This window comes from Dipodomys merriami, unplaced genomic scaffold, assembly GCF_024711535.1.
Source record: "Dipodomys merriami isolate MVZ:Mamm:240054 unplaced genomic scaffold, mDipMer1.0.p SCAF_29, whole genome shotgun sequence".
Classification (NCBI taxonomy): Eukaryota; Metazoa; Chordata; class Mammalia; order Rodentia; family Heteromyidae; genus Dipodomys; species Dipodomys merriami.
The window spans coordinates 3,030,303-3,057,741 of NW_027204381.1; the positions used below are offsets into that span (position 1 = coordinate 3,030,303).

At 37.2% G+C, this 27,439-nt stretch overlaps 2 protein-coding genes across 5 annotated transcripts in view; both read left to right on the plus strand.

The window, feature by feature from the left end:
• Window positions 1-8,544: 8,544 nt before the first annotated feature.
• LOC138838827 (caspase-1-like) lies at window positions 8,545-17,396 on the plus strand. Of its 2 annotated transcripts, XM_070038192.1 has the most exons (10): window positions 8,545-8,601; window positions 9,209-9,475; window positions 12,058-12,120; window positions 13,167-13,282; window positions 13,931-14,104; window positions 14,490-14,724; window positions 15,071-15,214; window positions 16,285-16,394; window positions 16,791-16,889; window positions 17,270-17,396. In XM_070038192.1, the coding sequence occupies exons 1-9, from the start codon at window positions 8,595-8,597 to the stop codon at window positions 16,887-16,889; spliced, it is 1,215 nt and encodes a 404-aa protein (XP_069894293.1). In that variant the 5' UTR covers window positions 8,545-8,594; the 3' UTR covers window positions 17,270-17,396. The 2 variants fall into 2 exon arrangements, with proteins under 2 accessions (XP_069894293.1, XP_069894295.1); XM_070038194.1 differs by lacking the exons at window positions 16,285-16,394; window positions 17,270-17,396 and having other exon boundaries at window positions 16,791-16,884.
• Window positions 17,397-19,266: 1,870 nt separating this feature from the next.
• LOC138838828 (caspase-4-like) overlaps window positions 19,267-27,439 on the plus strand; it is a 28,410-nt gene continuing 20,237 nt past the window's right edge. For all 3 annotated transcript variants that reach the window (XM_070038195.1, XM_070038196.1, XM_070038197.1), the window contains exons 1-2: window positions 19,267-19,353; window positions 26,297-26,554. In XM_070038195.1, the coding sequence (XP_069894296.1) occupies window positions 19,347-19,353; window positions 26,297-26,554 (265 nt within the window). In that variant the 5' untranslated portion in view covers window positions 19,267-19,346. The remainder of the gene's footprint in view (window positions 19,354-26,296; window positions 26,555-27,439) is intronic.

Genomic DNA, 27,439 nt, shown 5'->3' on the forward strand with positions numbered 1-27,439 from the left:
TGTCTCTTAATACTCTTAACAACTCAAAATTCATTGTACATTTTAGATAATTGTTACAGAAAAACTTTGCATACACTCATTTATCTTAGAAAAGTAAACTACAGGGAAGGAAAAAAGGGATTGGTCTGAATATTAAAAACACAAAAATAGTAATAAAATGAAAACAAACAATTCCATTCTCTTTGTGTGTGTGTGTGTGTGTGTGTATATATATATATATATATATATTTATTTATATATATATATAATTGTATAGCACACCTAATTATTCTTTTTCATTGTTCTAGATAGTTTTGCTTTTCAACCATGTATAAGTTACTACAAAACCTAGGTATAAGCTGTTGTGGGCATGTTTTGTTATGAATTCAAAACTGCTGCCAACATGTGCTTAGCACTAATGCATCAACAATATGACAGTCCTTGTAATGAAAAATAAGGAAATGCAGTTCTATTCTTTTAAATATAGTTCTATTTTTAATTAGAGAATATACATCATATTAAAATTTAAAAAGAATTTCTTTCTATTCCTAAAATTGTAATATAAACAATCATGAATTTCTCTAGTTCACTCACCATTTTAAAACCATGAAACAAACCATAGACTAAAATGTTGAAGCATGTCCATACTAAGAAACTTAGAGAAGCATTAAGAGTCAAGTCACAAGAAAACAAGGGTGAGGTATTTTTGTCCCAGAGAATTTAATTTCTTGACCTCTGAGTCTATTATTGAGATGCAAAAAGGTACAAAATTTTGTTGCCAGATGTGATGCTTAAGTTGCCATCCAAACAGCCTTGAGAGGTGCAAAGTCAATTGCTTTTTAAAGGAACATCCTGTTCAAATAATGATTATGTACTTCATATTCACTCTCATACCAGAAAAAGGTTATTATGAGCTATTTGTTTTCCTAGAAAGAATATCGACACCTCAATTTACATTACCTTAAAATGCATAATGAATCTTGTGGGTAGCACAAAGAGGGGCTGGCTACATGACTTTGAAATAGAATAGTTGATGTGCTAAGTAGTTGGGGTCATTGAAGACTTAAAGAGAAACTTCTCTGAAGAGGAAATAAGAATGGCCAATAGATATGTGAAGAAATGCTCAACCTCCCTAGCCATAAAAGAAATGCAAATCAAAACAACATTGAGCTTGCACCTCACCCAAGTTAGAATGGCTATAATCAAGAACTCTAGTAACAACATATGCTGGAGAGGATGTGGACAGAAGGGAACCTTACTGCATTGTTGGTGGGAGTGTAAACTTGTTCAACCACTTTGGAAAGCAGTATGGAGGTTCCTCAAAAGACTCCACATAGAGCTCCACTTTGACCCCGCAATCCCACTTTTGGGCATTTACCCAAATGATCACAACCAAGACCATACTAAAGCTACCAGCACAATTATGTTTATTTCAGCATTATTTACTATAGCTAAGATATGGAACCAACCCAGATGTCCCTCAGTAGATGAATGGTTCAAGAAAATGTTATCTATCTATCTATCTATCTATCTATCTATCTATCTATCTATCTATCTATCTATCTATCTATCTATTTATCTACCTAGGAATTCTATGCCTCCATCACAATGAATGACATTGCCCCATTTGTCAGGAAATGGAAAGACTTGGAAAAAATTATATTAAGTGAAGTAAGCCAGGCCCAAAGAAACATAGGTCCCATGGTTTCCTTTATTTGCAATAACTATTATAGGTCTGGGACAAGCAGAAAAAGGTCAAAAGCTACGTACATAGGACCAGGTAAGATGATGTTAAGTGAAATGGACCCCAACATAGGGACACAAGTGTTTTTTTCTTTCTTGCTATTTTGTTCCTAACGTATTTATAATGTACCGTGTGATATTTTGTTGCTTTGTATGTTCCTCCCCCATGGTATAACCCATTTTTACTGTATTTGGTGTCGATCTAATTTGGAGAGGGGAAGGGAAAAAGCAAAATGTTTAAATAGGGATACAGGTTGACCCATTATTACAATAAGATGTACAAGACACTATGTTGAAAAACGAGCTTTACAATTTAGGTGGGGGAGGGAGGAGTGTAGTTGTGGAGTGGGAAGAAAGGGATGGTAGGGAAAACAAAGGAGGAGGCACTAATGCTTGATAGGAAATGTACTCATTACCTTGCTCATGTAACTGTAACCCCTCTGTATTTTTACAATAAAAAACATTTAAAAAAAAGAAAAACATGGGAAACTCAAGTCCTTGTTTTCTAATTAAATTTTAATATTGATCAGTGTAAGGATGAAATTCCCACAGTGTAATTTCCAAACATCTTCCTCTCTTTATTTATTTATTTATTTATTTATTTATTTATTTATTTATTTATTTATTTATTTTTTGTTGGTTGTGGGGCTTGACCTCTGGGCCTGGGCGCTGTCCCTCAGCTCTTCAGCTCAAGGCGAGCACTCTACCACTTGAGCTACAGCGCCACTTCTGGTTTTCTGGTGGTTTATTCGAGATTGGAGTCTCACGGTCTCTCCTGCCCTGGCTGGCTTTGAACCGTGATCCTCAGATCTCAGCCTCCTGAGTAGCTAGGATTACAGGCGTGAGCCACCAGCGCCCATCAATCTTCCTCTCTTTAATCTGACATGTTAGTCATGGAATAATTGTAAAGGCTTTTTCATATTTTTAACTTAAATTTCTCCTCTAATTCCATACATCCTGAGATAAATTCAATCCATGGATCTACCATGATCTATTGACCAAAAAACCTTTCATCAAACTTGGATTTTTATGCATTAAAATGTGATTGTTTCTAACATTTTTATAAGATGATTTCTTTGTTGTTTTGTATGTCCCTCCCCCACGGCATAAACCCTGGTTTCACTGTATTTGATGTTGGTATAATTTGTGGAGGGGAAGGGAAAATGCAAATCATTTCAATAGGGATACAGGTGGACCCATTGCAACAATGAGATGTACAAGCCGTTATGTCGAAAAATGACCTTTACAACTTTGGTGTGGGGGGGCATGCTGGGGGGGCAGGAGGGTATGGGAAGGGAGGGGAAGGGGAAACAAAGGAGGAGGCAACAATGCTTGATAAGAAATGTACTCATTATCTTGCCCATGTAATTGTAACCCCTCTGTACAGTATTTTCACAATAAAAAATAAAATAAAATAAAATATTAGCAAAAAAAAGCCAAGTACTATTTTTACACCTCTGAATTCTGAGCTCAGACTTTTTCTCTGTGTCAGATTCGTGGATTAAACATATGGTCTCTTTGAGTCTTCATATACCTTCCTCTGCCTTGTCTCTTACTGGAACTTAAGAGTGCGGTATCCATTCCCTACTTACATGTTTATCTAAGGAAATGATGCTGAAAAACTGGTATGCACATGTGCAGAGTCCTTTCCAAAGGATTACTACATTAGATCGAGCCCGAGGAAAGAGAAGGAACATGTTGAATACAATTAAAAATAGGCATGAATTTATTTAATTTTCTATAATATAGGAGGTCTGGAGTAAACAACCATCCTGCTTTACTCTTCAAAAAGCTGGGGAGAAAGAGCATGGATGCCAAGGCTTTGTTTTCTAACAAGGCCTGTATCTGAGGATAGCTTCCAGAAAGATGTCTGTTTTCAAACTCAGCATTCTGTTATGTGGCTAAGAGCAGGGAAGACAAAGGGAAGCAGAAACAAAGATATGGGCAAAGGAACCCTCTTTGACAGACATTTGCCTGTTCTACTTGGCTTCTTGATCTGAATGTCCTGCAGAAGGACAAGGCAAAAAGCCAAGTAGCCCACTGAGCTTTGAGAAGTGTAGGTCCAAATCTGGGAGGATCTGGGACTAGAAACCTCATAAAGAAGACCTGGGAGGAATTCACTCTTCTCCTGTGAAATCAGGATTTGTGTGTTGAATGAACCTGAGTGCTCCGTAACATGGAACGTTGATGCATCTCTAATAAACAGATGACAAGGGAGAGCAGAGTGCTGTACACATTTGTATAAACACAGCTGCACAGTTCTGACAGTGTTAGAGTACAAGGAATGAGTCCTCCAGAAAAATAAGAAAAAGAGAAAAATCAATTATTCATAATTTTTTTTCTCTTGAACCCCCTGAAACAATGTAGAAGGAAATGGATGGGCACTTTCATGATGCACACATAAATTATGGCTATTTCTGTTGTCAAGTCAGTAGACAAAGACATATTCCATATCCTGTCAGTAGAAGCACAAAGCTAAATCAGAAATGGGCCGGCAAACTTTTGACTTACACTACCATTTTAAAAGTCCCTACGATTAGCTAAATTTTTATTAATTACAGTACTCCAGTGTCTCATGTCTTGTCAGCAACCTAGAATTCTAAGTTGGTTTCATTCTATTGCTCTAAAAGTAGAAAAACTGCCTAGGTTATTTATTGAAATAAGCTTTGTAATATTTAGCATTTGGTACGTATTGTAATATTTCTTACAGATCTGAAACAAAACAAAGCTGGCAGACACGAAACAAGCATGCCTGAATGCTACCAAAGTCACTGACATGTCTCCTTCCTGTGAAGGAGAGCTGAAATGAGGGAAAAGTACCAAGGCGAGAAAAGCACTTGCTGGGTCTTGAATTTAACTTGCATCTGGAGGAGAAAGGAGAGCCAAAACCAGGTGGCCCTGAACAACAGCTCTGCCAAAGCTCTTCAGCCTTCCTTCCTTCACAGGCTAGCATTATTCCCTCAAACAACAAGCATCTGGTTTATCATTTTAAAGCCTCCTACATGGTGATTTATGCTTCATCAGAAAAAGGCAGTGGAATAACAAGAACTCAGCTTCCTTGTTATCTCAGAGGAGATCCTCCTTAGGAACTTCCCACGATGAAAGAGGCCAGGGCAAGGCTCCATGCAGATATTCGGCATCAGATCTGCTGTGTGAGCCTCCTTACTTCCATCATGAAGACAGGGTTCATTCTGTGTTTTCTCTAATGGCATTACAATTATTTGTGTGCCTCAACCTCTTGCCCCCCATTCCCGTCTTTCTGGTCATCTCTAATTTCCATCATGTCCCAAATATTCTCTCAGCAAGCAGACAAAGGGCTTCATACTAACTTTGTAGAGAAAATGAAAAGGGAAAAAATGAATACTACAAGCAAACGATAAATTAAAATTTCTAAAGATTTCTATTCAGATAAGTATTTTTGTCACCACTATATTACTAGAATCTGTAATAATGTCTGGCACACAGAATTTATGTTTACTAAATATCTGAATATTCTTATTGAATGAATCATTGAAATGATTCAAGGTTTTGACATGGATACATCCAATAGTTATTGACAAATATCCTCTGTGTCAGATACTATTTCACTAACTTATATTTACTCCTGAAATGCAAAAGAGTACAGGGTAGGAATTACTCTCAAACCTATTTGGCAGATGAAACTGAGGCAGTTAAGTTTCTTGCCTAAGATCAGCAGTTATGGTACTATCTCAGTAATTTTGATTTGAGTCCATCTTAATCTCTATAATACACTGTCCACTAAAATACAGCTATCTGAAAAGACAAACCATGGGTAAGGAACATTTTCATTCCAAAAAGTAAATCTGCTTCATAGAAACAGCCACCATTCCTGTGTCTGGAGACAGCCATCTCATACCCACTAGATTGGCAACTATTAAAAAACTGGAACTTTCACATTAAAACAGTATGCTGATTCTGTATACCTAAACCTGGGTACTTTGATCTGTGATAAATCTGTTTATAGACAATGTTTCTTACTCTTACATTGCCTACTTGATTATGTTTCCCTTCCAAATCCATCAAGATCAGTGAAGGCCAGGGAGAATTATAGAATAATTGAGACAGTCTTTCCCATTACTCCTTCGCTTTTTGTTCAGGATTCCTTTGTCATCCTTATAGACACTCGGGTGCACTCAGCTGCTGATATCTGCTGTGCTGGGAACCAAATAAAGCCTTTATTCAGTGAGTTTTCAATAGCATTGCATCTTTGCAAGAACCTCATCTATATTTTGTAGTACTGTCATCGGGGTTTTCAGAGCCAGATCTACAATTACTCAACACAATAAAGCAAACCTTCCTGGAAAAGCAATAGAGAAGGCCCAGGGCTGAATACCCGATTGCCAGCAACTGAACTTTGACAAAACTCAAGTGTTCCTAAAAACATTGACTGTGAATATAGGCAAAGTGCACACAGGCATCAAGAGGAGGGCTGTGGCTGGAGGAGGAACATGGCGTGATGATACTACGTGGCTCCGTACCTCCACACAGGGAGATGCCCATTCGTTCTGCATAGTTCGCCTTTTCCTTCCTATCTGGTAATAAATAATGGAGTATTATCTGCTAGAAGACTCAGGAGGGTTTCTGATTTGTTAGATCTTGCCAATTCCTGAAACTTTTGTCATAGACTGCAGAGAAGGATCAGATGCCAGGAATGAAGACCAAAGCATTTACTGGATTTCTCAGGTTGGTGCACTTTTGATGAGCCCTTCATAAAGTTAACATGAAATCTAATGTGCTTCTCTTCCTCTTTGGAATTTATTACTTGTAAATGGTGGGGTGGGGGTGACTGCATACACATTCCAAATAGAGAATGGGAGAGTTTTCAGTATTTCCTCCCTCAGAAGAGACACATGCCACTGACAGGAAGCTTCCATTTGTGACACACCAGATGCTGGATGAGGACTCTGCGTTGCCATCTGATGGTTGTTTTTGTTTGTTCTTAATTGAAAGAAAACATGCTTTCTGGGTGTTTGGTGGTATATTCTGAGGACAACAGCACCAGCTGAGGTTAAACAGGACTATCATTAACTGTATGGATGTTAGAGGAATCTCCTGACCCTTCTGAGGTACCATTTGCTCATATGTACTGTGGAATGAACAACCAATCATCTAAATGTTGTTGAAAAGAAGAACTAAGCTTGTCAAGGGCTAATCCAATGCTTGCAGCAAAAGTTACGGCTTGATCACTATTGTTCCATTTATTCATAGAGACACAGAGCAAGGTATTTGATAAAAGACAAAATCTGGGGAGTTAGAATAATATTGTAGAGATCACAAATCATTTTATTTTCTTTCCTTTTATTTTTCTTTTGTCAGTTGTGTGGTTTGAACTAAGGGCTAGGGCACTTTTTGAGCTCTTTTGCTCAAAGCTAGCACTCTTACACTTTGAGCCACACAGCTCTACTTGAGATAAGAGTCTCACAGATTTTCCTGCACGGTCTGGGTTCAAACCATGATGTTCAGATCTCAGCCTCCTCAGTAGCTAGGATTATAGCTAGGATTATACCAGTGCCAGGCTAGGAATCATTTTCTTTGACTTCATGAATAATACAAAACTTAAAAATAACAAAATCAAGGTGGTAAATATAGTTTAGTACAAAGTTTGGAGCCATATAGACACATCCATTTCAAGGGAAAGATTCATTTTAGACATCAGTCAGAAAGTGCAATTGTTTCAGATAGTTACACCTTGAAATGGATGATCAACTATCCCATGAAAGGAACTATTAGTGACAAATACTCAGTGTAGTGGGAAAAATAATCTTTAGAATTGATAAGTGATTGTTTTAATAGCATTTCTCCTCCTGGAGTATACCATTATAAAAATGATAAAAATAAATAAGGCTCCTAAGCAGCGACCTCTCCTTTTCCAGCAATACATATAATTTCCAAGGCAAGTACATCCTTTAGATGCTATCTTTTTTTATTTTAACTACTTATTCATGAAGCTAATCCATGATGAAAGGACAGTAGAGATTTTTCAGGAATTATTTGTTAAAAAATCAGGTAGGGACACAAGTGGTTTTTTTTTCTTTCTTGTTATTGTTTCTAAGGTACCATGTGATTTTTTTGTTGCTTTGTATGTTCCTCCCCCACGGCATAACCCGTTTTCACTATATTTGATGTCGGTCTAATTTGGGGAGGGAAAGGGAATAAACAAAATATTTAAATAGGGATACTCAGAAGGCTAAGATCTGAAGATCTCCATTCAAAGCCAGCCTAGGCAGGGAAGTCCATGAGACACTTACCTCCAACTAACCACCAGAAAACCAGAAGTAGAGCTGTGGCTTGAGGTGATAGAGCACTAGACTTGAGTGAAAAAGCTTAAAAACAAGTGTCCAGGCCCTGAGTTCAAGCCCCATGACTGACAAAAAAATCTAGGGTTGTAATATTTCAAAATTGCTGAAAATGCCCAGTAGGCAGCTAAGATGGATTCTGTCTGTAATACACTGTTTTTCAGAAGGGAGCTATCTAAAACAACTATCACAATAATAACTAAAGGTATGATTTTAGCAAATACTAACAGAGCTGCAGGAAGAAGCAGAGGGAACACTAGTTCTCTCAATCACACTTCATAATGAGTAGAAGCATCTTTGTTTAACTTTCAATGTATTTTCTCACTCCTTTCTTGTCTCTACTCCCTTGTCTCTTGTCCTAATTGTTTCAAATTCTGGAGAACTTTCAATAGGAGGGTTTCCAGTCTAAACCTCTGAAATCTGACTATCTCTTCACAGAGAGAAACATGCACACACATGTATGGTGAATTTCTCAACATATGTACACACCCTTCCTTTCTAGGAAGATCAAACAAGCTTTTACTTTCATTTTACACCCGATGGTAGAAGAAAGCGATGGCTGGTGAGTTTTCTACTGGGGGAAGACAGTTTTGGGGGAAGAAATAGGTCTGAGAGGGCCTTTTTTTCCTGAAAACTTTTGTTGGGCTGTGTGGATGTGTAGGAGAACAGAGCTGAGGGAAAAGCAGGACTGGTGAGGAGGGAAGGGGTTCAGAAGATTCTTGGAGACACGGGAATTGAAAGGGAAGGAAATGAAGCTTTTTTCAGCATCCTGCAATCATTTTGCGATTATAACTCTTATCTGTCTTTAAGTTTGGCAGCAGGAGCAGGGTGAGAACAAGATGAACACCTGAAACAGTGCTCTTCCCCTCCAATGAAAATGTGCTATTGTGATTTCATTCTTTCATTAGTTAAAGTTAAGTAAATGTGAGAGAGGATTTTCAGGCATTGACAGAGGGCTGCATTCCCAGTCTTCAGGACTTTGTGAACAGACATGGGTAATACCAAAGGGAAAATATGGCACATTAACAGAGTAAAAGAAGGGATTAGGGTAGTGAATGGAGAAGGACAATTTGCTCCTTTTTACTCTAAAAGGGTCCATTTTCTTTCAATAATGAAAGAGGAAAATGAGGCTGTTTCCATGACTTGATAAATCTTTGTGCTCTAAATAGACAAGTTCCTGAAAGAGAAGAGGAAGCACTTCATCCGGGCCGTAGGCACCGGTACAATAAATGGCTTGCTGGATGAATTATTAGAGAAAAGAGTGCTGAACCAGGAAGAGATGGAGAAAGTCAGATTTGAAAATGCCACAGTGATGGACAAGGCACGAGCTCTGGCTGATGCTGTCATTCGGAAGGGGCCACAGGCATGCCAGATCTGTGTGGATTACATTTGTGAAGAAGACTGCCATCTTGCAGAGACACTGGGGTTCTCCTCAGGTAAGCTTCAATGACTTAGGACCAAGTTCACACAGGCCCTGTGTCTAGCTGTGGGCAACCTCCTTATCTCTGACTGCTGAGGCCTTGTTGCAGGTTCCCAGACTCCTCTCTTCCTCCTCCTTCTGCCTCAGTGGCCTTTTGATTGGAGCTCCTTCTTATCCTGTGGATGTGGGCATTCATTTCCTAAGAACAGTCCTAACAGTGTCTGACTCCCTGCTCCAGTAGTGCTCATTATTATTAAGGCTACTATTATTAATACATTTGTTTGGTTTTGTTACATCCAGAGCTCCTTAAAGTGTTTTCATCTTTTTCTGACATTGTGTTTTTTAAAATAAATTTTCTCCATAATTTTGCTTTCTGGAAAAAAATAAAATATACTTGAGAGATGTGATGTTAGAACCCCAGAGAATAAATGAATACTATAACAAAAATCAGAATGTCATTGGTGTCCTTGCCCTTCCTTTTGAGTAAGACTGTCTACTATAGCTCAGCACTCCCTGGCACTGGTCTCCATTACACTTCTCCAAACCACTGCAAAAGGAGAGGTTCTCAAAAAGTGGGAAGCATTGTTCTAGGGATTAGGGAAGGCCTTTGCCTGTGCAATCTACACTGCAGGTGTTTTCTGTGTTTATGTATAGCCAATGTTTTTATTTTTCTTCCATTACTTCCTTTTACTTTTATACTCATCCCCCTCAGTAAAAGGCAACTAATACATTACAGGAAGAGTCAGAATGACTGTAAAATGACCAAGGTATCTACTTCCTTGCCCAATTCCTGGTAATCTATAGCCTCTGAATCATAGACAGGCTTGCACAAACTCCTGTGGGTCATTCTAGAACCTAAGGTCATCTTCTCTAGGGACCAGAGATGTCTCCTCATTCAGGATTTTACCATGATCATGATCATTGGGTGTAATTAGAGGGACTTTATGTGTGTACTCTAATGAGCAAGGAGAAAGGTTATCAGAACACCTGCAACAAATCTTCTAGAATCTCAAGGTTGTAGATACACCCAGAAAGTCAAGAATGAAAAACTGAGAGAAGCTACGGCTGTTCCCTGGGGCTTGAACTCCTATGGGCCATGGTACAGCTGTCTCACTAAGACCAGGAAGTCAGACTACACTTTTCCTGTACCTACAATGGTCCTACGTTCGATGGATATTCTGAAATAAAGACTTAGCGAACTCATTTCTTTATTCATGGAATGCTAAAAGCTTCTGGAATACATTTCTCATGTAGGTATCACTGTATTGAGATCTTTTCAAACTATAAATAACACAAAATCCTTTTCTTATCTTTGATATTGACAACATTCCAGTTCTTGACAGGAATATTATCAATAGGTCTGGAGAATTTTCTACAACAACATTGCCTCATCTCAAGTTTAGTTTGTCTCCTTAGAGCAATGCAGATGACACTAGCAGGCAGACTGCCTTTACCTAGGAGAGCAGACATTCTGGTCAGTGCTCGTGTCACTGACACTAATGTGTAGCACACTTTGTGGGCTACCTTGAAGAATGGCTGGGCCATCAATATCTCATACTAATAATGAAAGCAGACTTAGGTTCATATTTTGTTCTACCAGTTTTCCAACTTGTGACACTTACAAAATTGACTTAATGCTTCTGATGTTTAATGTGCTACTGAGGTACTGAGCTTGGAAAGGGCTGGTCCACAAATACCTAAACTACTTATTGTTATTAATTAATTTCTATTTTGTCACCATGACAAAATATAGGTAATATAAAGAATAGAGGGTAGAGTATAGCCAACTTACAATAGTTTTATTAGATTGCCACATATTTTCCTGCCACTATCATTTCTACTCTGCCAGTAAATTTTATGAACGTTTTCATCTATGCTTCGGGAATCTCATTGGGCCATGGGGGTCTGACTCATTCACAGAGTGTGAGATTATTAATATAAGTGAGGAACATATGGAAATACTTATGGAATTTTGCAAGGAAAATGTTATTGACTTTGCATAAATAGCTGTGATTCTGAATTGATGAAGGTATTTTTATTATCCTTCTAATTCTGAAGACTGATTAAAATATCATCTAAGTTGGAGAGCTTTAGATACTCCATCCTTTCAAGTAGATGAAGATATTCACCTAAGAACTTTATCTCCAGTTTGAGGCTCAGGTTAGCTGTCCCTGTACCTCACTGTTTTCTGGTGTAAAGTATGTGTGTAAAGCATTGACACTTTGCCATCATAGTTTTCCCTGCCTCTAGAATCAATTCTGAGTTGGCAACTTTACACTGCAGTAGTGTTTAGCTCCAGAGCCATCTTCATATACGCCCATCAAGAAAACTGGCTTATTCCATAGCTGATCATACCTCCATTCCATTTTGTCAAGGTGGTGTGATCAAGGAAGTCGGTTAGAAATATTCTTTGTCTTTAAACACTGAATAAACACCCAGGCATTTATGCATAGGAACTTTGTTTCCCAGGAAGCTCAACCTGAACAGATTGATTATCAGTCAGGCCAGAGGGGGAAAAATTCAGTGGGGAGCATTCAACACAGAGGGACAAAGTTCTTTGGAGATAAGTGATTTTTAGTGTGCTTTATCTTCTTTCAGGTTCAAACACTGGAAATTATGCTAATATGCAAGACTCCCCAGATGTATTTCCTTTTACCTCAGGTAACTGTGTTTTTAAATATTCGTTGAATCCCCATCTTTCTAGAAATTAAAGGTCATGGGGTAAATCTAGCCTGAGGGGGGCTACGAGTAATTTGCCATGGGTGGGAAGCTACTCTTTGTTCTAAGTCTATTCTTCTGTCCTGCTGTCCTCCCAGCTTTATTATCCATATTTATCCTACAATATTCTGATCCTGTGTCCTAATCCCCAAATTTCTACCTGAATCAGCGCCTGAACATGTTCAATCACTGCCATAGACATCATGATCTAGACAATCACATGTCTTCATGTATTTTGAAATGCATGACCAGTACATTCATTTCTTTAGTGAGTACATCACATGGTTTGGAGGAACTGAACTTGCATTCAAATAGAGGCTAATGGAATTTTTTTTTACATCAACCATTGAGGAAACTCTTCCTCCTATCACCTGTGAATCAATGTTTAGTGACACAAATCTATCTAGTGTTCACCTTGAGTTTAGCATTCATCATTGTTCTTTAGTCTAGTTCATTTATTTGATCTCACCTCTTACAAGTGTACACAGTACAAAGTGTACTTACAAGTGTACACAGTACAAAGTAATCCTGAAGATAAGACAAAGGCTTATTTTCCAAAACATACCCCTGATATCTACAATTGGGCCTATTAAATAAGCATATAACTTTTTACAAAGCATTTCAGTGGAGCTAACTGAGATTTCCCAGAACCCTTCTGAAATTTTTTGAGATTTCCCAGAACCCTTCTGAAATTTTATCCTATGCTTTAAATCGGTAGGATCAGATTTATCAAAAAAAATTTTCTAACATGTTGAGTATCTTCTGAATGTCTTTATCTATTATAATAGATGTTTATCTAAAGAATTGAGTAAAATGCTGATCTCTGTGTAATTCACAGTTAACTTATGACCATGTTGGCAACTATACCAGAGCGGTCCTTCTAGACCTGATTTCCTCCTCTGTGGCTTTACATATAAATGATGCCAGGAGGAACACAAAGTGGGATCGCAGGGGATGTAATTACTCACACTGTTTATTGTCTCTTGCAGAACCTCAGCAACTGCATGGCAACCAAACTATGCTCCCATCCCATGGCCTAAGAGGGAGTCTCAAGCTTTGCTCCCTAGAAATGGTGCAAAGGATTCAGAAAGCAAAAGCAGCAGAGGTGCTGTGTTCAGAACACAAGGACAGAGTGGGCTAAAGTTACATTTGGGTCTCTCCTGAAGTACAGTGGCTTTGTGTCAGAGCAATTTCTTTTAGATGTAGAAAATCAATGGCTGTTTCCCTACGCAAAGGATCTATCTCACCTTCTATAATTCGGGCTTATATAGAATGTACAAAGTTTGGACTAATTGCCTGAGTGAAAAATAATAGTAACAAAATCATTGGCTGATACTAGATTCTACCTATTCAATAAAGACCATATTAAACATCTGGCAAAATCAATGTCTTTAATCCTCAAAATAATCAATTCACTTTAGAGAGTAGAAAACAAAAGAATTGTTAAAATTGTGTCCATAATCAGACACTTTGAAAGTGGAAGAATTAATCTGAAAATTCAGTATCCTGACTTCAAATCCTGTATATACTTCAAATTTTCACTTGCCAAAATTAAAGGCAGATGCTGAATTGCCATCTGGGCTTGGGCAAACTCCATACCTACTCCCAACTTAAAACCCAAATCTCTTTCCAATTCTTCAGCTATCACTGATGGGATTTGGATTTTTTGATAGGGGAGGGAAGGGAAGCCGTTCTAAAATGAGTACTAAATTAAAGCAAACCAGATTGTTCATCCCGTCTACCTTCTCTACAGATTTATCCAATCATGAACAAGTTGACCCGCAAACGCCTTGCCCTCATTATCTGCAACATAGACTTTGACAGTCTTAATAGGAGGGATGGAGCTGATGCTGATGTTGAAGGAATGAAAATGCTGCTTGAACAGCTGGGATACAGCGTCATTGTGAAAAAAAATCTCACAGCTTCGGTAAGGGTTTCAAAACAGAGACAATGATTATGTCCTAGCTAACATTAGATAGAACGTTCATAGCACAAGGATATCTAATTCTTGAAGTTTATAATAAACACTTTCACTTAGAGTGTGTCTGATATTCCATATCCCCTTCAAATGCAAGAGTCCCTTAGCAAGCTTCATGTATCTTGCTGGGAAGTATTCCATGAACTTAGTAATGCTCTCTTCATTCACTCAACTCAGGATGACTTCCCATTAGCTTCCTTTCTCACTTTTCAGAGAAGACTTCAATTTTCTTTCCTCTTTCATTTTTGTGGACTAGTCAAAGCTTTCATTAAATGTCTTTTTGTTAGTTTCTGAAGGTATGACGATAAACTTATAGTGTTATGGTTTCCTTTAGGAAATGATCGAGGAGATGAAGGCATTTGCAAACCGCTCAGAGCACCGGGTCTCTGACAGTACCTTCGTGGTGTTCATGTCTCATGGGATCCAGGAGGGGATCTGTGGGAAGACATACTCTGAACAAGTACCTGATGTATTGAAAGTCGACACTATCTTCCAAATGTTGAACACCTCAAATTGCCCGAGTTTGAAGGACAAACCCAAGGTGATCATCATTCAGGCCTGCCGTGGAGGTGAGTGCTGATGTCTTAGAACTCAAGCCAATCAAACACTGAGTGTATCATCTGTTGACATCTTTTATTTCTCAATGTCTTCATGTCTGTCTATAAATGTTAAAGGACACCTGTCTTCATGACTCAAATATAGCTTTTGTGAACTATTTCTGGCTGGGAGACACTTGTTTCATTATTTAGATTGGAGAGATACCCTTTGCAATGGTAAGACCTTAATGTGTCAGTGCCATTACAGTTCATTTGAGTGTTGCTAAAACAATGGCTCTTGAGTTTGGTGGAGCCTTTTAGGAGCAATTATTTCTCTTGGGAGTTAGTAGTAACAAAAATCAAATTTTTTTCTTTCTAGAGAACAAAGGGGTGGTGTGGCTAAAAGATTCAGCAGGAGTCTCTGAAGATGAGCTGTCAGCAGATTCAGAAGGCTTTGAAGACGATGGCATTAAGAGAGCCCATGTAGAGAAGGATTTTATTGCTTTTTGCTCTTCAACACCAGGTAATGGATTTCTTGCAGAACACCATTGTGGAGATTACTAGTAGAGAGATTGACACTCAAATGCTAGAGCATGGACATCTGAACCAATTCAAGGTTCTCAGGAACACATTTAATTACCCTCATCCACAGAGTGGATACTTACAGATTCACTAAATTAGTAATTAGAAAACTCCTCCATGGTGTAAAGTATATTTTCTGAACCAGTGAGAGACAAACAGAATTAATTAGAAGACTTTCCACACTAAGACAAGTTAGAATCTGACCTCATATAGGAAAGTGAGAAATCTTGGCATTGCCCAGCAGCTTAGTTTTACCAGACATCATTACTTCGAAAAATGAGGACGGGATGTGCTGGCAGAATGTCAGACAAAGTACACTGCAGCCTTACATTTGGGTGTGTTTTTAACTAGAAAGATGGCATGTGTGGGGTGAATAGATCTCAATGACTTTAACCATAAGTTGTGATAAAATTGAGATTATATCCTGACCTTAATTTAGTACATTTTAAACTACCTCCAGTTGTTTAGCCTCTCTAGTCTTGGAATCTTCACACCCACACCCACATAGACAAACAGTAGCATTCTTTGCCAAGACCCTGCCACTCTTCTCTGCTAGATTCTGCCTTTTCTATTAGCCTTTCAACTCCTTGGACTTAGAGACTATAGCACTTTAATATTTGCTTTTTTGTTTTCTTTGGTTGGTTGTGGGGCCTGAACTCTGGGCCTGGGAACTGCCCCTCAGCTTTGGCGAGCACTCTACGTGAGCCACAGTGCCACTTCCAGGTTTTTCTGCTTATGTGGTGCTGAGGAATCGAACCCAGGGCTTCATGTATGCAAGGCAAGCGCTCTACCACTGAGCCACCTTCCCAGCCCCCACTCTAATATTTGCTTTGTACAAAGCTCCCTTCAGCTTCAACAAAAATATACCCACTTAACTACATTCACTGGAAAATGGTAGTCATCAAGTATACAGAAGATAAACTGAGTAACATGCTACAGCTGGGATAGCTAAGCGATCCCTGTGTTTCTAGGCAGAAGCCAGTAATACGTTTTGAAATCCTGTATTTACAGGTAATGTTTCTTGGCGCCATGTCGCTAATGGTTCTCTTTTTATTATGAAACTTATTGAAAATATCCAAGAATTTGCCTGGTCTTGTGACTTGGAGGAAGTTTTTCGTAAGGTAGGATTTTAAGTGTTTCTCTCCTCTACTTCCCTTTATTTTGACCCTTCCAGCCAAAATCTCAGACATGTCCAGTAACATCATTCTTTCCAAAGGAATCTTGGTGGTTTTTGGTGAGTCAGTGAATCTAGGAGCCAGATCAAATCTATTACAAGCCACAACCTGTAGAAGACTTTAATTCCTATCCTGCTTTGTGTAGACAAATGAATAATGGCCTGTGTCTGTCACAGCTATCAGATCCAGCAACTGTCATATCCTGCAAAGATAGGCCTAATAGATGTAAAAATCTTATGTTTTTATTATTTATTTTCATTACATTAATTTGTTTTCCCAGCTTAAGTCGAGATTATTCATTCGGAAAAAAATAAAAAAACCTCTCCGCACTTTCCCTTTTAGGTTCGATTTTCATTTGAGCTTCCAGATGGCAGGACACAGATGCCCACCACTGAAAGGGTGACTTTGACAAGATGCTTCTATCTCTTCCCAGGACACTGAGTAAGCCAGTTGTATCAGCATCTGTGTGTAGATGGGTGTGTGGGAGGTCAGGTCTAGGGGAAACTGGGGGAAAGCTCTGCAATCCCATTCTAGTTTCTAGGATGGTTTAATAAATGGGGAGGAAATGAAGGGACGGCTTTTCTGTCCAGAGCACATTGCAATGTTAACTTTCTAAGAGGTGGATGGCCCTTTCTCAGTGTTGGCTACTATAAACCAAAGGGTAGTCACAAGATTACAAAAGGATGTTTAGGCCATATTGAAATGTCGCAAGGGCTTTCCCTTTTGTATGAGTGTGTATGGCCCAGTAGAAGATAGTATTATAATTTGCATATCTCTTAGCTAAATCTTTCTTATATTTGTGCTATTTCCTTTCCCCATAGGAAGCCAGGAGTTCTGCCATTTTCTGTCTGTTGTGAAATCCTTTCTTTCTATTGGTTAAAACATTTGTCAATTTGTTCATTGGAAATAAATATTTCTTTAAATGATGCAATAAAGCTGAAGACTAAATATCCTGTGATGTTTGTTTGTTGGCATGCTGGGACTTAGAGCAGGTAATAGGTTTCTCATTTGTTAGTATGACTCAGGAATGAATTTGCATATGGTGCCAACCTTTCTTTTTAGATACTGTTTACTGGATTTCTGCTCTAGTGATACATATATCAAGTATGCAAGTTGCACATTAGATTTGTGAGTTTCAAGAATGTAGAACTGGCTGGGAGCTGGCTACTCAGGAGGCTGAGATCTAAGGTCATGGTTCAAAGCCAGCGGGATAGGAAAGTCAATGACTCTTATTTCCAATTAACCACCAGAAAACTGGAAGTGGTGATGTGGCTCATGTGGTAGAGTACTTGCCTTGAGTGCAGAGCTGAGGGACAGTGCCCAGACCCAGAATTCAAGTCCCACGACTGACAACAACAACAACAAAAAAGATGCAGAACTCAACATTAGAGACCTATAGAAGACATACATTTTCCCTGACTTTTTACAGTCCCTGGAAAAGGTGAAACTGTCAACACAGGTGAAACAATCAACATACAAATAGGATACCCTGCTAACCTCTTTCTCAATGTAATGAATACTATAGTTGGCGATTAATCATTCACTCAGTTGTGTTATGCTTACATAAGAACTGTATTTCCAGTTGCATGCATGTATTCTTTCTAATCCTAAAACCCCTTCTAAGTCAAAATGAAATTTCTGACCTTTTGAGAACCTTCAAACTGGACTGCAATCTGTTTCTCTCTCTCTGCCCTTCCCTCCCTTCTTTTCTTCTCTTCCTCCCTTCCTCTCTTTCTCCCATTCTCTAATCACCCCTCTGTTCCTCCCTTTCACTATTTGTTCTGGACATATCTATTTTGTACAATTATGCATTTAATGCATTTTTCTATTACAGCTTGAACTGCTTCACGGAAATCTTTTTTTAAAGAATGTCAAAATGTAGAGGTAAACAATCAAATATTAGGTCAGTTTTAAGCAGTGAAAGTAAAGCATGTAGGGAAGAGGAAAAAAGAGTTCCTTGGGGATATCTCAAATATGAAATAAAGATTGTACATGTGACCATATAAGATGACGCTAAGTAAAATGAACCCCAAGATATGAACACGAGCTCTTTCTTTGTTGTTGTTGTTTTAAATGTACATGTGATTTTTTTGTTTCCTTTGTATGTTCTTCCCCTGTTGTCCCTGTATATCCCCTGTTGTCACTGTACTTGATTTTGGTACCCTGCATTTGTATATACATTTGTCTAATCTGTGGAGGGGAAGGGGAATAACAAAATGCTGAAAAAAGGACACAGGATGACCCATTGCACCAGTGATACCCACAGGACAGCATATTGGAAATGAACTTTACAACTTCTGGTGGGGGGGATGAAGATGGGGGAGGGAAGGGATAGTGGGAGAACCACCAGGGAAGGGGTAACAATGCTTGACAAGAAATGTACTCATTGCCTTACTCATATAACTGTAACCCCTCTGTACAGCATCTTTACAATAAATTAAGAAAGATAAAGATTGTAGCAGGGCAGAGAGGGAAGATGATTTATACATTTAGACAGAAAAAAGCTAAGAAAACTAAACCAGATTCAACTTTTTTTGATTCATGCTTTTAATGAGCAGAGGTAGAAATACTAAGAGATCATAAAAAAATAAAAGAGGTGTGGGTGAGTCAGAGAAAATGAAAAGGAGTAAACAATCCTGAGGTGCCAGCCATCAGGACAAGGTTTAATCATTATCTTTCAAAAAAACTTCCCCTAAGGGAGACTAAATTTGCTTATGACAGACAGGTCAGTGTCATGACTACAGGGGTTTTCCCAACAGGAAACTAGTTCTGAGTTTCACAATGTAACCAGAAGTCCCACCCCCTGCAACTCAGGAAACTCTGGCAGAGAGACTTTCATTTTTGGGTAGAAGGCTCTCTCCAAGGCTGCAGGAAGGATCTAAGGCTGTTTGCTCCCTCATGGCTGGTGAGTTGGGGTCTCTTCCTGAGCTTGGACCAGGAATTGGGTTTTAAAAAACAATCGATTCATTGTTCTGTAGCAGGCAGAATCAACAACACAGGACCAGACCAGCAAAAAGTAGAATTCTCTCTCTTGTTGCTTGTGTGTATAATTCACTTGGATTGAGATGCTGAGGAGGTATGGTTTTCAGTTTTATCTGGATAAGAGAGGAGCTAATCCCTGTTTTTTCGATTTATGGCCATCAAAGGAAGAGTGAATATAGTAGCATCATGTGTGTAAGAGAGAACTCTGAAAATTTCTAAATGTACTTGGAAAACTTTCGCTTTCCCTTCATTCTGAATTAGTCATTTTGGTCCTAATCATTCTTTCCAGAAGCAGATCTTAGACCTTTTGGGCTTCTGCCCCACCTTTCTCTTATAACAAATGGTACTCTTTATCTAGTTGAAATTAACTCCATTTTCCTCACCTTCTCCAACTGGTTCTGGTATAAGTAAATCAGATACAGGATTTGTTGGATTGCTATCAGAGATGCTAAACTACTGTCCCCCTGTCTGCATGCTACATTCATGAAATTTGTCATAGAAACAGAAACTACAAAATATTATGAGACAGGAAATAATTTGGTATGTAGGCAGCTAGTATTCAAACACAGCATCTCCAATATGTGGCTTTATTCTTGTTAGTTGGAAATAAAAAGGATGGATTAGATCCAAGTTCTGTAATGTCACTAAACATCTGTCATCATTTGATAAATTCTGTTAAAAAGTCTTCTTCCTCATGTTGCATAGCTCAATCTTAGCCAGACTGTGGGCATTTGAAATCTTTAAAATAGCTGCAGTTAATTCCTCTAAAGATGGCCTGGCATAGGTTTATCCTGGAAGTACATGTTTAAGAAAGATAATCAGTTACTTAATTCTCAGTTCTCACACTCTAGGTAGCTATTAATGGAAATTTCTTACTTGAAAAGTAAGAAATTCTCCAAGAACTTTTCCTGCCTTTCAAAATATATTTTAAAAAATCTATCTACTTTTCCATGAATCCTTTTTAGTGTGATTTCACATACATGAATAAAAAAATTATTTACTGCACTTTCCCTAGTAATACTTCCTTATGATTATTTCTCTTTACTCCTTTTTCTCTATAGTAGAATTATTTCAGGAGTTATATCCTTTTTTCTTTTGCTTTTTTTCCTCGTCATTTAAAAATTTATTGCTATTATAAAGGTGGTGTATAGAGGGGTTACAGTGATTTAAGTCAGGTAAGGAGTAAAAGTCTTTGAAGAAAATGTTACCCCTTCCTCCGCTATCTCCCAGCTTTTCCTTCCTGTCCCCACCCAAAAGTTGATAGTTCATTTTCAACACAGTGTCCAGTGGTTACCATTTCTGCATTTGTTCCTCCATTTCTGTGCCCCCTTTCCACTCACAAAGACATATAAATGAACAAACAGAGCCAAAAGTAAACAAAAATAGCAAAAAAGAACAAAACAAACCTCTTGTTTTCATTTTCTGAGTTCATTTCGACAATTATTGTTTTGTATGATCAGATGCACATAGGCATTGTGCCTTTCCGTTTCTCTCCTGAGAGTATCCTCCTTTGGTCTCATTGTCAGGATTTATGTTACCTAACAACTGAAGCTCCTAAAAGGCAGGGACAGATTTTTTTTTCTTTTCTTGTTTGCTTCATGAATTAAGGCATTTGTCTGTAAAATACTAAGTTAAATCAATATCCTTGGCTGCCTCTAAGCCAAGGAATCTGGCTTACCAGTTACTAGAGTGGATAAGGGACCATTAGATAATAAATGTGAAAAGGTTGAAAGATACTAGATAAAACCAAGAGGCTTTATGAATATAAACAACCTAGATTCTGGCAATTGTTAACTAAAATTCCCAAGGAATAATCTCCAGTAATATCTCAAAACATTGTATCAGTCTTTTTTTGTTTCATTGCAACCTCAATTCAGTATCTTTTGTAAAAAAACCCACAAATATACCAAAATAATTTTTTTAATTGTATTTTATTTTATTTGAGAACATACTGTACAGAGGGGCTACAATTACATGGGCAGGATAATGCATACATTTCTTACCAAGCATTGCAGCCTCCTCCTTTGTTTACCCTTCCAAAATAATTTTTGATAAACTTCCTTCTGCATGACCGCCTCTTTATTCTCTTAAGTGAATATTTAAAAGTATGCAATGGTAAATATGCTGCAATGAAAATGGTTGTGGTGGTCATTTTAGTGTGGCTCTGTTTGTAGTCCACTGGATAAGTGTCCAGGACTGGAACTGCTGAGTCATAAGGAAGCTGTATGTTTTAGACTTTTGAGGAAACTTCATACTACTTTCCAGAATGTTTAAATAAGTTTACATTCCTACCAACGATGTTAATAGAGTACCCTTTTAGGTATATCCATGCCAGCATTTGTTATTGTTAGTTTTCTTGAAATAGCCATTCTAACTTGGGTGAGGTAGAATGTCAATGTTGTTTTGATGTGCAATTCCTTTATGGCTGGATCTTGAACAGTTTTCATCTTTTTTTTTTTTTTTACATCTTCTTATATCCTTTTACGTCTTCTCCTGAGAAGTCATTAGCTTATTAATTGGGTTGTTGTTTCTTTGAGGGTTTAGTTTTTGGAGGTTTATTTTTTTAAATTTTATTTTATTGCACAGATGCTGTACAGAAGGGTTACAATTACATGAGTAAGGTAATGAGTACATTTTTCTGAGCTCTAAGAATAGTTTGCATCTGAGGCCCTTGTCTGATGCATAGCTGGTAAATATCTTCTCCCATTCTGTGGGTTTTCTACTTACCTTGTTAGATATGTCCATTGCCAGGCAGAAACGTTTAAGTTTGATCCAGTCCTTCTTTTACTTGTTGACATTCTGTATCTTTACTTAGTAAAGTTTTACGCTGTGTCTGGGAGCCCTAGTGTTTCCCTTACTCCTTTCTGTAATATTTGCATGATTTTGGGGCTTACAATGAGGTAGTTGATCCATTTTGAACTGATTCTAGTACAAGATGATATATAAGAATCCAACTTTAGTTTTCTGCATGTGGATAGCCAATTTTGCCAGCATTATTTACCAAGGTAAGATATGGAATCATCCTAGATGCTCTGAATCAAGAAATTATAGTATAAATACACAATAGAATTCTATTCATCCATCAGAATCACATTGTACTATTCATAAGAAAATGGAAAGACTTGAAAAAAATTATAAGTGAAGTAAGCCAGATCCAGATAAAAATAGGTTTCATGTTTTCCCTCATTTGTAGTAGCTACAATGTGCCAATAGATCTCCATGTAAACACACTGGATGGTAATAAATAAATAAATACATTGGGGCCTGATAAATTATACATGTCTCTAGGCATTCACATTCAGTTAGACCAAAGGAGAACATTCTTACATCAGGAACACAAAAGTGGGATCCCTATGTGCATCTGATCATATAAACTGATATTGACTGAAATGAACTCCAGGAAATGGAAACAAGAGTTTTTTTTTCTTTTTTGCTGTTTGTTTTTTTCAGTTATCTGTCTTTGGGAAGGTAAGGGAGGCACAGAAATGGTGGGACAAATGCAGCAGTGGTAATCAACTAGTTACTATGTTGAAATAAACTGTACAATTTGTGGGTGCAGAAGGGAGGGGAAAAACTGGAAGAAAGTGAGGCAAAGAGTGACACTTCAAAAACTGTACTCATTACATCACTTAGACAACTACAGCCCTTCTGTATATCACTTGTATAATAACAATAAAAATGCATAAAAGTAAAATTATGCAATTGTATTTTGTAATTACCAACTGCAAGAAGATACTGAGAGAAAAATGATAAAATTTGTCTAAGGTAAAAGGTACATTTGGTAGAGTGATCTCAGGTTGGCTTGATTAAAACTCTAGCTTATCTCTATTGTCTGCACAAGTATTCAAAAAGCAATGTGCATCTGAACATTGCCATTTCAAGTTTGTGCCATATATTTCTGCTTTTATTATAGTACTCTTTTAAAGCTCAGCTCCACTAGCTTCCTGACAATATCAAGATTTTGTACTTTTGCTCATACTACTCCCTCCAGAAATAGGTTCCCTTCAGAATATAAGCCTCTGAGCCTCCACTAACCTTTCAGGTCTCAGTTTCAAACCCAGCCAACTGCCACTTGATGAGTGCTATTTAAAAATGCTTTTCTTGTGCATATGCTAATAATAAAATTAGCTTATTTGCATGGCACCCATCTCTCCATCTACTTCTAAGCCTTAATACCTGGGAATGTATTTACAAAAGGGTATTTACAACACTATCAGATAATCATTTACAAATAGGTGCTCATTGATTATCCTTAAATGAATAGGAGAGTGAGTGTAATGTCCCTGTACCTCAAATCTTACAATGTACTCATATTCAGTAATCAAACTTACTTAACTTGCCATTAAACATAAAGAGTTTCATTAATAGTTGGATCATGCCTACATTTTATTCATTTGTGCTTACATCAATGTGTGATTAAAGAGTGCATTACTGAAGACCACTTGAATGCCACAAGTAATGTAGACCTAGTTTAAAGGCTTTGACCTTGCAGAGCTTAAAAAATAATAGTGGGGTAATGACAAGTATATTGGGAATTATAATTATGTGGAGAAAATTTCTGGTCTAGGGAAAAGCAAGGTACCTCAGGAGCACATACACTTGTCCCTCCATGCAGCCAGGGGGCATCTGGAAGGATTCCCTGAAGAAAGTACAATTAAAACTGAAAGATAAACAGAGGACACAAGAGGAAAGAATGAGTTGGGTAAGGAATTTAAAATGTAGGTAAAGCCCTTGTAGGATTTTCTAGAAACTTAAAAAAGGGCAGAATATGTAAAATATGACAAGCAAGGTATTAACAATATTGGAAGAATGAAAACACCTTAGATGATATTGATCAGAAAGCTTTGTGATCTAATCTAGGTACTGGAATATCCTGCTTCATTGTAAAGAATAGAAAAGGAAATAGGGAAGAGTTTATAAGCTTGCTGGAGTAATTGAGAAAGGAAGTATGTTGGCCTGGACAGAAAGACATAATCAGGATCAAAAGAAATTGTCAGATTCTGTAAATATTGATCAGAGAAAGCCAATACAATATGGATTGGACAGAAAATGAGATATAGAGAAATGAGACCAATGGGTGTGCTGTCTGTCATCAGGGCTGCTGTTTCCTTACAGGTTAGAAAGTGTGTACTAGCAGAGTACAAAAGAGGAGAATTAAAGTGTACAGTTCTGCTTTAAGTGTTGAATTTAGGAAGTTTCTGGGTAATGGTAAAAAGATAACTCATTGATACTGAGAATACAGTTCTCAGAGTTAGGATCTATGTCTAGACTGACTTCATAAATTTGAAAGTCAGTTGTTTCTTATTTAAGGCTTACAATTGGTACACTGAGATTAAGCAGTTTATGGAAAGAGGATTTTAGGCAAAATCTCATTTAAAAATTCTGTTATTGCAGTTGAAAATAAAAAATGCAGGTTTATGATGTAAAATATGGCATTTTAAAATATTCATATATTGAGTGATACCTAAATGAATTTAATTAACATAGGTGTTACCTCCTATAATTGTGTGTGTGAGAGAGAGAAAGAGAAAGAGAGCTGAGAATACTTAAAATGTACTCTCTGAACAACTAACAATACATCACTATTAACATATTTCTTCTAAGGAAATGTTTCCCGTAGCTCACATCTCTCTAACTTTCTTTCCTCCACCACAGACCTTGGTAAGCACTATTTTACTCTTCATTTTTAGTTTTGTATTTTTAAAATGCACATTTGATAGATCATGAAGTATTTAACTTTAATACCCTGGCTAGTTTATTTTACTCCCATGTTTTCACAAATGACAATTTCATTTTCCAATGGCTGAATAGTAGTATCCCATGAGTACATGTACTACATTTTTTAAAAATATATAATTTTATTGTCAAGCTGACGTACAGAGGGGTTACAGTTACATACATAAGGTAGACAGTACATTTCTTGTCAAACATTGTTATCCCTTCCCTCATTTTTCTTCCATTTTCCTCCCCGCAATGCACCCCCAACATTGCAAAGTTCATTTCCAACACGTTATCTTGTGAGTATTGCTGTTACATTGGTTTGCCCTTTCTTCTTTGTCTCAACATTTTGTTGTTCCCCCTTTCCTTTCCTATTTGTGATAAATGTATATAAACTATATAGGACACCAAAGTCATTCTTGCTTTTTTTTTTCACCTATGGTTTATCCCGTGTTGGCATTGGGCTTGATTTGGTACCATGTACTACACTTTGACAAAATTTTTTTCATGGTATTTCAGTGAGATTTATGTAACGCACAATAGGTGCTCCATAAATTTTCACTATTGTCACTAATGCAATGTCATGGTTAACAACAGAATATGATACACCAACAGAATTTGAATCCTAATAGATATAATCTGGTTTTATGCAAATTAGGATTTATGCAACCGTAATTAATACATTTAAGTGATATTTATATTTATGATTTTTTTTTAGTTTAAGGTAGGAAAAATAAATATCCTACTGGTTTATTGTAAGGGTATGGTATATTTATATTTATAAAGAAAATAGAATATAATTGATAAATAGTGATTATTTGAAAATGATTTTTGCTATGGGTATTTAGTATAACTATAAAAGTTAATACACATTTTACAGTTATATTACATGCTGAGACATCGTCTTTTTTTAAATCAATTGATATTAAATAACTTGTTTCAAACCAAGTATATACTATATTCTGGTATTAATTTAAACAGGTGAAAGGGTTCTACAGATACAATGAAAGATGTGTGTACTTTGTTGCTGAGATGGTAAAAGCAGGATGCACTTCAAGGGCATTTCACATCATAGAAGCTGTGTTTAAAGTTCAGGAAAAATTTGCTAGTTGTGCATATAGTGGAACAAATTTTCCTGTTTCTTACAGAAAACAACTTTAAGAAAAATCCATTTAAGATGGCAGAAGTTGTGGGCAAAAATATCCTCACTGGTTTTTTGGAAAATTTGGTACAAAACAATAAGGTGAAACTTGAGGAACAGGACAAGGAAACATTTAACAATGCTGAGTGGAGAGATAAACGTTGGGTCTTTGTGGACGCTTTGCAGCGGAACCCTGATATTATTACACGTCAAGTGCTAAGGGAAACAATCCTTAAAGAGAAGCCAAAAGGCAATGATGTCAACGGTAAGTCTAGAATAACTTACAATGGATAACTCAAAATTCCGGATCCTCAGTGTCTTCTCGATTTTCTGATCATTCTATTATTGAAATACCATTTTCATTAAAATAATCACTGTCTTTCCTACAGCCTTTGTCTTTAGCAGGGTGAGAACCAATTCCCAAAACAGAGTCCTTTTGTTTAAACAGAAATAATTAATATAGAAACACTGTAGGAAAAACCCTAAACTTAGAGATTCTGTCATCCTGTGAATTCAGTAACTTGGCACAAGTTTCTTAACCTCCTCAGACATCAGTCTTAGGATCTGTAAAATAGAGACAATTCCAATAATTCTTCTTATAACTTGTAAAGTTGCTAACATAGTAATGCCAGGTACCTGATAAATCCCAACATACTAGCACTCATCTCAGGCTCTCTATAATGAACTCTATACATTCCAGAGTCATTTAGCTCTACCTTCATATGCAATATTTCTGTTCAAATATTCTAGTAGTTCCATAAGCCTACCTAAAATTATACTTACTTCCTTTATTTTGTTCCACCTTATTCCTTTTACATCTCAGTGAATAAGGCTAGCATCTAGTAAGTTTCTTCCACTAGATCATAAATCTAGTTTTTTCAGTAATCATGTAATAGTAATCATTAGAATAACTAACACATAAGACATATCTACTTAATATGGGATAAATAGGCAAATGAAGGCCATGCATGCAATAAATATTAGTTATCATTATAATTATTATGTAGGAGCTACAATTTAGAATTTTCTAAGGCTTGCCTATTTCTGTATTTCCAAAAATATAAAAAAATCTCCATGCCCAAATGTTAAGTTTTATACCTTTGCACAACTTCTGAACCAAATTGAACTATATTACTAGAGTCCAAATGTA

Bases quoted from the DNA above. Each gene is read 5' to 3' on its own strand.
- LOC138838827 (XM_070038192.1), top strand. The intron at 12,121-13,166 runs GTAACTGTGTTT...TGTCTCTTGCAG, and splicing joins TGTATTTCCTTTTACCTCAG to AACCTCAGCAACTGCATGGC. The intron at 13,283-13,930 runs GTGCTGTGTTCA...CCTTCTCTACAG, and splicing joins AGAAAGCAAAAGCAGCAGAG to ATTTATCCAATCATGAACAA.